Source organism: Hevea brasiliensis, chromosome 4 (assembly GCF_030052815.1).
Source record: "Hevea brasiliensis isolate MT/VB/25A 57/8 chromosome 4, ASM3005281v1, whole genome shotgun sequence".
Classification (NCBI taxonomy): domain Eukaryota; kingdom Viridiplantae; phylum Streptophyta; class Magnoliopsida; order Malpighiales; family Euphorbiaceae; genus Hevea; species Hevea brasiliensis.
Window position 1 is genome coordinate 8,933,529 of NC_079496.1, and position 11,788 is coordinate 8,945,316.

The 11,788-nt window shown below is 36.1% G+C and overlaps 1 protein-coding gene across 1 annotated transcript; it reads right to left on the bottom strand.

Moving 5' to 3' along the window:
- Positions 1-8,338: 8,338 nt before the first annotated feature.
- Positions 8,339-10,281, bottom strand: LOC131179525 (UPF0481 protein At3g47200-like). The gene is made up of 2 exons (XM_058146404.1): positions 9,993-10,281; positions 8,339-9,624 (listed from the first exon to the last, which is right to left on the bottom strand). Exon 2 carries the CDS (start codon positions 9,622-9,624, stop codon positions 8,353-8,355), a length of 1,272 nt encoding a protein of 423 aa, XP_058002387.1. The 5' UTR covers positions 9,993-10,281; the 3' UTR covers positions 8,339-8,352.
- Positions 10,282-11,788: the final 1,507 nt, after the last annotated feature.

Genomic DNA, 11,788 nt, shown 5'->3' on the forward strand with positions numbered 1-11,788 from the left:
AATGTGAGACTGACAAACACCAACTCGCCCTTATTGCACCAACCAAAGGCAAAGCACTACGGGGCGGAGACGCAACTCCCGTCACACACACAGCAAGGAGGTTGTTACTTTCAACTCCAATTCTACCAAAACCCTTGCGTTTAACCCTCATAAATTGCCCAAAGCTCTGCCATTAGAACAAAGCAGCGACCCCAATTAGCAGCAAATCCCACAACCCAATTGCCACACTTATCCCGTCCCAGACTGGCACCATGAGCCAACCTACTACCACCACAGACTGCACCATCACAGTTAAGCTTCAGATAATCATGTTCAGGTGGAACCCAGCATAGCTATCTCCTAACTAATGGCACCAAACTTGCAGAGGGCCAGCTAAACTATCTCCTAACTCATCATATCATTTTCCAAAATTGGAAGCAGATTTCAAAATCTCATGCGACAAAGAAACAACATCAATGATTTCATTGTAAAATAGATATAAGCTGATCCCAAATCTTCCACACAATGACTCCAAAAACACCCCTACTTAAATTATTATCAATCCAATCAGCACAGCAGTTCCAAAAAGGTCAGCCGCGCAATTTTGTGGAACAAGAGAAATTCAAACCTAATTGGCATAAGAGCAATCACGAAGCACAATGTAAACTATCTCTTCATGACCCACACACAACTGACATTCTCCAACTTCACACAAATGACGTCGGGTTCTTTCTATATTAGTCACTAATTTATCATGTGCTGCTAACCAAAGAAAGGATCTCCCATTGTGGACCTTTCTATCTCCACACATCTCCGCCAGCAGGAACTAGAAGAAGAAGACACCCTTGTAAGCAAATTATATCCCATTTTAACGGAGAAATTCGCATAGAGGTGAGACTTCAATAAAACTCATCCTCACCCCTGTCCTCATCAGGAGGTAAAAGTGCGGCAGTAGCGAGTCATATGGAAAGGGAGAAAGTTGAAACTTTACATCCCCTTGTCCACATCCAGTATGTAACTCCAGTTTTTCCAAGTAGATTCATCTACTTGCAGAAAAACAAAAACAGTATAGTGAAAAATTAACCAAAAACTGTGCTAAATTTTTCTTATAGGCTAATGGAAAAGTGAACAGTTACAGAAAATAGCTCACAACAAATATATCAAGCATAACCTGCTCTTCAACCAGACTTACGAACTTTTTAGCATACATGTATTATAGGAACTAACACACTTTTAGTGCACAAGCTTGTTGGGCTTGGGTCCCTCCTATGTGGAGAATCCAATTCTGTTGAAGCCCATATGTTTGGGGCCCATTAAGGCTGCATATATATATATATATATATATATATATATATTGTTTTCTATCACACTAATTAACAGCAGCCCTATTCTCACTTTTGATTGTCTAAAGACATTAGAAAGGAGGAGAGAACATAGAGAACATTTTGCAGAATTTTTCAAGGACAGTTTACATTTTTGAGATTTGACAGCTTGTTTACTGTTGGATCTAGCTAAAATTTGGTCTACAGTATCTTTACATCTAGTTCTTCACCGTAAACAATGGAGACCTTGTTTGAAGCTTTGTTTCTACTATTTTTGGTTACTTAAATAGCTGTTATTTTTCAAAGATTTTCAGCATAGACCAGTTTCATCATTTCCAGCAATTGGAAAGTCATTTGTGTTTTGATGTGCACAATAAGGACATATTGTTCTTAAATCTGAACGGTGGAGATCAGGTTTTGACAATCAAAAGGTGGTCATTTGGATGGACAACAGCTGTGTTTTGGTGAATTCTCTCCAAAACTTTATTATCTCTTATTAATTTATCTGAATTGTCTTTAGATTTTTTATTGAGAATTGTTTATAGTGTTTTTAATTCCTATAAACCTTTGTTGTGATAGTGGAGCTATTTTAATTGGACCAAGAGAGGTCCCGTGGTTTTTATCCTTCACTTTGAAGGAGTTTTCCATGTTAAAATTTGTTGTATTTTTGTGTGATTGAATTATGCATCTTTTGAGTAGCCTATTATTGTGATTATTTGCTACATATATACTCAATTGTTATTCTTCATAGGTTCACACAAGTAGGAAGAATTTGTTGGTTTAAACTGTTGTCCAATTTACTTCCTATCAAATTGGTATCAGAGCATGGCTCTTTGAGTTATTGTCTTGTGTAGGACAATGGAAGTTAATACAAGTAGAATGATTTGTTTGAATGGCACAAACTATCACTTGTGGAAAAATGAAATGAAAGACCTTTCGTCACGACCCAACCTATGGGCCGGACTGACACTAGGACCTAGGTCAGCCTAAAGCCCCCGAGGCCCGTAGTAAGCCCCCCCGAGGCCCGTAGTAAGCCTAACTATTTCTTAACCCAATTCTAAGACCCATTTTAAGCCCAAATTCAAGAATTCAATCGGACAGAGTCCGGCCATAACATGGACCATACAATGGGGAGTTTTTGACTCCCCCGACCTGTAAGCACAATATATAATAATTTGAGGAGCTCAGCTCACCCTCCAATACTCATCATGTCATAGAATTAAAAAGGAGCTCAGGTCCCTCATTCAATCCACTCACACACACACATACATGCATTTAATATGCTTACAAATTCAATATAACAATATATTACAGTCCCAATTTAATTAAAACACTCCTAACACATATGGAGTTCTAGAATTTAGCTAAATTATACAAAATACTTTAAATATTACTAATTGACCTGCGAAGAAAAGGAGCAGGTTAGTCATAACAAGTAATCCTCCTGTAGCCTAGAAAAATAAGGTAAACAGGAGTGAGCGTTCGACTCAGAGAGTAAAATACCAATTTTAACTATAATTTCTATAGCTATCTAAAGCTAATGCATCCTAAGAGTGGAATGCAACACCATCATAATTTTTATACAAATCACATCATAACAGCAAAAAGGTAATTTGGAGCACTCACACACCCAGTAATGATCAAACAGTATATATATGGGAGTTAATCCTCTAGACAACTCTCTTAATCCAACCTCTACCAGCGAGTGTCTCTCAAGCTGGACTTTCACTTGATAAACCAAATGCAGGGGCCAGCGAGATCATCTCGAGCCATGCCTACCCTGACTTATCCATAAAGGATCGGGTCTTAGTGAGTTAAGCTCCAGCCGTGTCTACTTGTCCTGTCCATAACCAATACCACACACCACAGGCACGCCAATTCATACACACTGCTCCAAATTACCATAAAACAACATCCATAGCACTTCATCAATTAAGAATACAATATAAAATGTGCCTAGTATTTAACTACATAGATACATATTTATAAGTGATGCATGGCATGTCTGAACATATAGTAATATTGAAATTATAATTAAAGTTAATGTTTTACTCACAGACGTGAACCGAGGTTACTGCGGCGGCTAAGCGGAGGAGGAAGGCTGTTCCGGCTCACTTGACAATTTCATTACAATTATTTAATATATTTGACTCAATACAAGTTTAAAAAGGATCAAAGACATCATAAATCGTGTTAAAAATCTGACAGAGTCTCCCTTATACCTAGGACCTACCCAACCTGCCAAAGGGTTCAAAATACACTTCTATATCTATAAGTCACACAACCACAACTCAATCACATCACATGGCCCCTCTTGGGCCTATCCAAACAGTCAACAATCACAATTTGAAAAATTATCATTTAGTCCCTACAATTAACCCTTTTAAAAAAACTGCCCAAATGAGCTCTAAAAATTCTAAAACTTTGCTCCGCGTTCCTTAGCAATATTATTAAGCTAATGCAAAAGGAATTATAATTTTCTAACCCACCACAAATATTGTATAGATTTTTAATCGAAATCAGGCACTAGATAATTAAGAAAAATTAGGTTTTGGGTTTACCTATGCCAATTCCAACCCTTGAGACGCGTCCGGGACGTTTGGAAATAGTGGGGTAGCCTGTATTCTCGACCCAATTCTAAAGCTTTCCCGGGAGCCTGCCTACCCAGCCCGAAATTGCAGACCCGAGCAACTATTGAATTTTTGCGAATCGAATGTACTTACGCGAAGTCAACAATACAGGGGTTAGTACATAATTTTTACGAAATTTATTAAGCTCATTTAATACTCCGAAAAATACTGCGCAGTTCCGTGGACCCACAGAAAAACGATGTCGAAAAAATTTGAAATTGGTATTGCCGCGAAACTCTCATCGAGGGGAGTACTCTAGTACTCTCGGGTTTTTCATGGAGTTCACGGTTTGTGAGAAATCTAACCCAAAAATCGAAATGAGCTAAAACTTCTCGGACAAAAATTGGACAAACCGCTCTATGAATTTTTGTGTTCTTGGTGTCTATGGAAAACTCTCGAGGTGTAGATGGGTTTTGGGACAAGACCCGATCCAATCAATGGCTGGATCGACTAGAATTGGCCCGCGAAGCTGAAGCAGCGCGCGCGCAGGGAGGAGTTTGGCGCGACTTTCTGACTAGCTGGGGCATCGGCCGACCGCGGGGAGGCGTCCTGGAGGTGCGCCGGCAACTAGAAAAGGCTGGGGTGGTGGCTGGCTGACGAGGGGAGGAGGGAGGAGAGAGAAAAAAGCAAGGGAAGAGAGGGAGTCAGGATGCGCGAGGGAGAAGAAAAGAAAAAGAAAAGGGTCAGTTCCATTCGATCGATCCAACCCGGTCTGGTTCGATTCGGCCGGTTTAATTCAGGATACCCGAAATTGAATTTTTTACTCTGCCTTGGAACAAAAAATGAGGCCCAAAAATTTCGAAAAAAAATTTCAGAAAACTCAGAAAAATTTGTAGAGTCTAAATTAATTCGAAAAATTTTAGTTTTGCCACGTGGTCTTTAAATTAATTCGTAAAAATTAATAAAGTTTATTGATTTTAAAAAAATCAAACCCGATTTCTGAAATTCAAAAAATTTCAAAAAAATTCTCAAATATTTAACACGATAAAATACTAATATTTACATATAAATTAATTTATTTAAAATTTAGGGGTGTTACACCTTTTATTTGTAAAGTCACTGCATTTGCATGTATTTGCTAGTCAAAAGCCAGATTCTAAAAGTGATGAATAATGAGATTTTGAGCATGAGCAAGTATGCGGATTTATTCGGCAATTTGTTAATGATAATGTTTCCAACCACATTTGAATTGAAAAACATGCTAGAACCTAGCTTCAATCATTGTATGCTTCAAAGAGTGGTAATAACAAATTATTTTTGCTGAACAAAATGAGGCAATTAAAATTTAGAGAATGTAGTTCTATAGCTGACCATTTGAATGAGTTTAGGGGAACTATAGATCAGCTGTCTAGTATGGGCATAAAATTTGATGATGAGATTCTTAACCTCTGGTTGCTTAATACTTTACCTAATTCTTGGGAGACTTTTCTAGTATCACTTACTAATTCAATTCCTAATTGTGTTGTCTCCTTCGAAGCTGTTGAGGGAGGTGTTCTAAATGAAGAAATGAGAAGAAGGTCTCAAGCTTCTTCATCACATACAAAGGTTCTAGTTACTAAAAACAGAGGGAGAAGTAAAAACAAGAGTCAAGATCAGAATATCAGAGGCAGAAGCAGGAGTAAATCAAGGTCAAGGTATAAAAACCTTGAATGTCATCACTATGGTAAAACAGGGCACATCAAGAAAAATTGTTTCAAGTGGAAAAAGGAAAATGAAGCTAACAAAGGAAAGCAAGAAAAGAAGGACAATAATGATAATAATGATCGTGTCAACACTACTACTTTAGATGATTTGGTTGTTGTTTATCATGAAAACATGGTTAATGTTGCCAGCAATGAAGTCAGTTAGGTATTTGATAGTGGTGCTTCCTTTCATGTTACATCAAGAAAGGAATTCTTTACATCTTATACTCTAAGTGATTTTGGGTCTTAAAGATAGGTAATGATGGAATGTCAAAGGTAGTAGGCACTGGAATTGTTTGTTTGGAGACCAACATTGGAACAAATTTACTGCTCAAGGATGTTAGACATGCACCAGACGCTCGATTGCATTTGATCTCTGCTAGTAAACTTGATGATGACAGATATTCTGGCATGTTCAATAATGGACAATTGAAACTCACTAAAGGTTCACTAGTTGTGGCAAGAGGAAAGAAGTCTACAGGCTTATACTGGTTGCAAGCTTCAATCTTTACCAATCTTGTGAATGCAGTGGAAAGCAATAGTTCTTCAGAATTATGGCACAAGAGGTTGAGTCACATTAGTGAAAAAGGGCTTGATTGTCTAGCCAAGAATAATTTGCTTTCAGGATTGAAGGTGCAAAGATAGATAGATGTGATCATTGCTTGATTAGGAAGTAGAGAAGGGTCTTTTTCAAACATCATCTTCATTTTAAGAAAAAGGATTTGCTTGAGCTGGTACATTTCGATATTTGTGGTCCTTTGAAGCTAAAGTCATTTAGTGGTGCACTTTATTTTATGACTTTTATTGATGATTACTAGAGGAAACTTTGGGTTCATGTCTTGAAGTCCAAGGATCAAATGCTTGGTGCATTTAAAGAATTTCAAGCTTTTGTTGAAAGAGAAACAGGAAAGAAGCTAAAATATATCCGAACCGATAATGGTGGAGAATACTGTGGGCCTTTTGATGTATATTACAAAGAACAGGGTATTAAACATCAGAAAACACCTCTTAAGACTCTTCAGTTAAATGGTTTGGTAGCAAGGATGAATAGAAAATTAATGGAGAGAGTCAAATATTTGCTTTCAAATGCAAAATTGCCTTGGTCTTTTTAGGGTGAGGCATTGTACGTTGTTGCACACGCAATCAATTTAACTCCTACTGTTGCATTGGAGGCTGATGTTCCTGACAGGGTGTGGTATGGTTGGGATGTTTCTTATGACCATTTATGTGATTTTGGCTACAAATGCTTTGTGCATGTCCCTAAAGATAAGAGATCCATTGAGATATTTTTACGCTACTTCTAGTTTAAAGCTATGTTTTGGAATTGACAAACCTATTCTCATTGGTTATTCATTGATTCAAGGAAGTTTACTTCTAGGTATTTTATCACCTTTGCAGGGAGAGCTGTGGCATGGCAATCCAGATTGCAAAAATGTACTGTAGTGTCTATTATAGAAGATGAGTTTATTGTAGCTACTGAAGCTTGCAAAGAGCTACATTAGATGAAGAAATTTGTGAATGAGCTTGGATTCATACAAAAAATGTATGTCTTATTTTGTGATAGTCAAAGTGCTATTCATTTTGGTAAAATCCTACCTTTCATGGTAGATCTAAACATATTGATATGAGGTATCATTGGATTCGAAATGTTTTGGACTCCAAATTGCTTGCACTTGACAAAATACACACTAATAATTATGGTTCTGATATATTTACAAAAGTTCTGCCAAGAATGAAATTTGAAACATGTCGTTTGATTGCTAGTTTGGCAAATTCTTTCACATAGTCAGGAAGGGGAGAATTGTTGGGCTTGGGTCCCTCCTATGTGGAGAACCCAATTCTGTTGAAGCCCATATGTTTATGGCCCATTGGGGCTACACACACACACACACACACACATATATATTTGTTTTATGTTACACTAAGTTACAACAACCCTATTCTCATTTTTTATTTTCCAAAGACATTAGAAAGGAGGAGAGAAAACATAGAGCACTCTGCAGAATTTTCTGCAAAATTTTTCAAGGAGGAAAGTTCACATTTCTGAGTTTTGGGAGCTTGTTTACCGTTCAATCAAGCTAAAATTTGGCCTGCAGCATCTTCACATTTGGTTCTTCATTGTGAACGGTGGAGATCTTGTTTGGAGCTCTGTTTTTAATGTTTTTGGCTACTTGAATAGTTGCTATTTTTCAAAGATTTCCAGCACAGATCAGTTTTATCATTTCCAGCAATTGAAAAGTCATTTGTGGTTTGATTGAGCTGAATTTTGGTGGGCATAGTAGGGACATATTGTCCTTTAATTGAATGGTGGAGATCGGGTTTTGACAACAAGAAGGTGGTCAATTTAGATGGACAGCAGTTGTGTTTTGGTGAAATTATCTCCAAAACATTATTATCTCTTATTAATTTATTTGAATTGTCCTGAGATTTTTTGTTGAGAATTGTTTATAGTGTTTGTAATTGCTATAAGCCCAGAGCTCTTTTAATTGGAACAAGAGAGATCCCGTGGTTTTTATCCTTCACTTTGAAGTAGTTTTCCACGTAAAAATTTGTCGTGTTCATGCGTGATTGAATTGTGCATCTTTTGAGCAGCTTATTATTGTGATTATCTGTTGCATATATACTCAATTGTTGTTCTTCACAGGTTCACACAAGAATAATTTATTAGATTAAATTGTTGTCCAATTTACTTCCTATCAAAGCTTTCATCCGTGACAACATGAATCAGAAACATGGCATTTATTTATAATAAGAAAGAACTGAATACACAGTTTGAGTCCAGGTGAGAAGGAGCAGCATTATAGCTGCCAAAACAGAAATGAGAGCCCATGGGGTGTTAAAATAATCATGCCTTAACTTGGCCATCCACAGATTCCTTCTCTTTTTGCAATGTTCGTCTACCTTTTTCGCTATATCAGCGTAGAGAACTCTATTGCGGACGACATATTTCCCAATCTTGTTGAATAGAGTTGCAAGTGTTTCATCGTCACCCAACCTGTTTACAATGATCTCCCGGCGACAAAGTAGCTCCACATCCTTTGCAGAATCGATGAGGCAATCCATGAATACCATATAATCAGTGAAGTAATATGGATTTTCGTAAGAAGTCAACTGCTCATAGGCGATGAGATTAAGCAAGACAAGCTCTGTATTATCTGCAATTTCTATTTTTGGGATTTCAAATCTTCCGTGTTCAAACTTTATATCGAACAAGTTACATCCCTTAACACTCTTGAACTTAATCCCTGCCTCTTTGAGCTCTGTGGCACAGCGTATAAATTTTTGCACATGTTCTCTCTGTTCCGAATAAGCCTCTATTCTTGCACGGGAAGGTTTCCAGTAGTCATGTAGTAATCCCAGTAGATTCTTGATTTGCGTCATCTCTTCTGGAGTGTATATATGACATGGAAATGGATCACACCCAGGGCCTGGTAGATAACTGTCATAGACCGACAAGATCAGTCCAATGAAGTTGTTTTCTGGGTTTTGAATCACAGCTCTCGTGACAAGCAACTCCCGAAGTATGAAGAATGGAAGTTGATTTTCAAGTAATAACAGGTCCAGCATTACCCCTCTCAATTTATGATCCGAACCTATAATAGGGTCTTCTACATCACGGGCAGCCAATTTGAATATAAACTCAATAATAAAGCAACCATCAAGAAGCAACATTTCTACAAATGCATCTCCCGGAAGACAAAAAGGTTCTGCATAACATTTACGAGCACTTTCTTCTAATCCTCTTATGAGCTGGACATACCTTGATACGTCATTCTTATCTCCTCCTCGAAGGAAGCTTTGGAGATATCGTATTTTGTGCTCTTCCATGGCAATTAAATGATCTTTACCGTGGTGATATGGACCAATTGCAATCATCTGCGGTTCATATGCCTTTTCATTCACGCTTCGTAGATCACTAGGCACTTTAAAAATGCAACAATCAGAGGATACATGACATTGGTCTCTAAGCTTTTTATTAATACGAATCGTTAGTGGGTCTTCAATTGCCATCTGCTAAAAAAAAAAAAAACTGTTAAATGTTTATAACATGAATTAAAATTATTCTTAACAATAACAGGCATAAAAATTTTAAAAAAAAATTACAAGTGTTTTTTCTTAATTTTTTAATTAATTGATTTTAATTTTATTAGTTTTAACTTAACCAATAATATGGGCAACAAACTGGTTTCGAAAAAAGAAGAAAAGTAGAGATGTTAAAGAAATGCTCCAAATTAAATTTAATCGATTTGCACATAAACTCAATAATAAAGCAACCATCACGAAGCATCATTTCTACAAAAGCATCTTCGGTAAGGTCTAAAGTTTCTGCATAACATCTTCGAGCATTTTCTTCCAACTCTCCTATGATCTGGACATACCTTGATACATCATTCTCATTTCTTCGTTGAAGGAAGCTACGAAGATATCGTATTTTGTGCTCTTCCATGGCAATCAAATGAGGTTTACCATGGTGATGAAGGACCAATTGCAATTATCTGCGGTTCATATGCCTTTTCATTAACGCTTCCCAGTTCATTAGGCACTTTGAAAATGCACTGATTAGAGGACACATGGGGTGATTGACCTATAAGCTTTTTATTAATACTATTCCTTACGCGGTCAATGGTCTTTAGAGCACACATCACTTGTCATCGCCATCTATAAATAAAAAAAAAATTAAAAAATATATATATATATATATGTAAACTCTGTTAACCGAAATTTTAAATGTTTATAATATGTTTCTCTTAAAATTATTCTTAACAGGTATTTAAAAAAAAAAAAAAAAAAAAAACCGCAAAGGCATATATTAGTCCCTTAGTGTATACCCAAAAGGTCAATTTTACGCTTAAAAAAAATTTGGGCTCAATTAAGTAAATCGTATTTCAATGTTAGTTAAATGAACCTTTTATATTATAATTTTAATTTAATTAAGTCCAATTTAAGTGACCGTTATCTAACAATTATATAGAAATGTGAGACCCATAAATAATGATATAGTATTATTTAATAAAAAATAATTCATTTAAAAATTAAAAAAATTTTCAACCAATCACTCTCCCTATCTCTCTCTCTCTCTCTCTCTCTCTCTCTCTCTCTCTCTCTCTATATATATATATATATATGAGCATTCAGTTCAAATCGAAAGCTGAATTTTCTATTAAAAAAAAATGTAACCAAATCAAACCGAATTATCTAAGTTATTCAAAACTGTTGGTTTGCCCTCAAACTCAAATGCCTAATTTCTTTTCCAAATTACAAATCCCTAATTTCTTCCCCAAATAGCATATCCTAATTTCTTAACTTATTGCTCAAATACAATTACACAAATCATCCATAACAAATTAACATGAAAAAAATGCAAACATATTCAATGAATAATTAACATATTAACAAGATACAAATTCATTACACTAATGTGAAACTACAAATCAAAAGGCAAACATAATATAAATACCCAGATCAGATGCCAGATCATCATAATATATTCAACAAATCAAAGAAACAAACCGAATTTTCCATCAAATTTCATTGACAGTACAGACTTAATGTTCTTCAAAGCCCAAAAAAGTGAAGCCAATAGCACTATTTGAAGAGTTTCTAGGCAAAACGATACCTAGATCTCAAATTCAAATGGCATCTTGACTTTACCTATTTGGGATTTGAGTGTGTCGATTAAAGATGTAGAAGATGATGCATGAGTGATCATTGGACAATGGTGATGGTGCTAGCATGTTGTTAAGAAGACAAAGAACAAGAAGAAGATGGGTGAAGCTGGGTTGATGGTGATGCGAAGAAGAAGAGAAGGAGGAGAGTCATGTTTGAGAGCATAGAGAGAAGAGAAGGCTAGGTTACTAACTCTTTGGTGGGGGCGGCCAAGAGAACGGGTAAATGGTTAGGGTTTAAGGATAACATGTTATATTTATATATATATATATAGGGGGATTAAAACGATTCGATTTAGAGAGGGAAAACGGTTTGATTTACACTTTACAGAGCGAAATTTGTGTAGTTCAATTTTTTTTGTTTTTCTCTATAAAAATCAAACTGAACTGAAAAACTAAAAATATTAAAAACTCAAAAATAAATCAAACTGAACTATTTAAAAAATCAAATTGACTAAATCAAACAGATTCAATTCAATTTGATTTTTCATTAAATTCAGTTTTTTGGA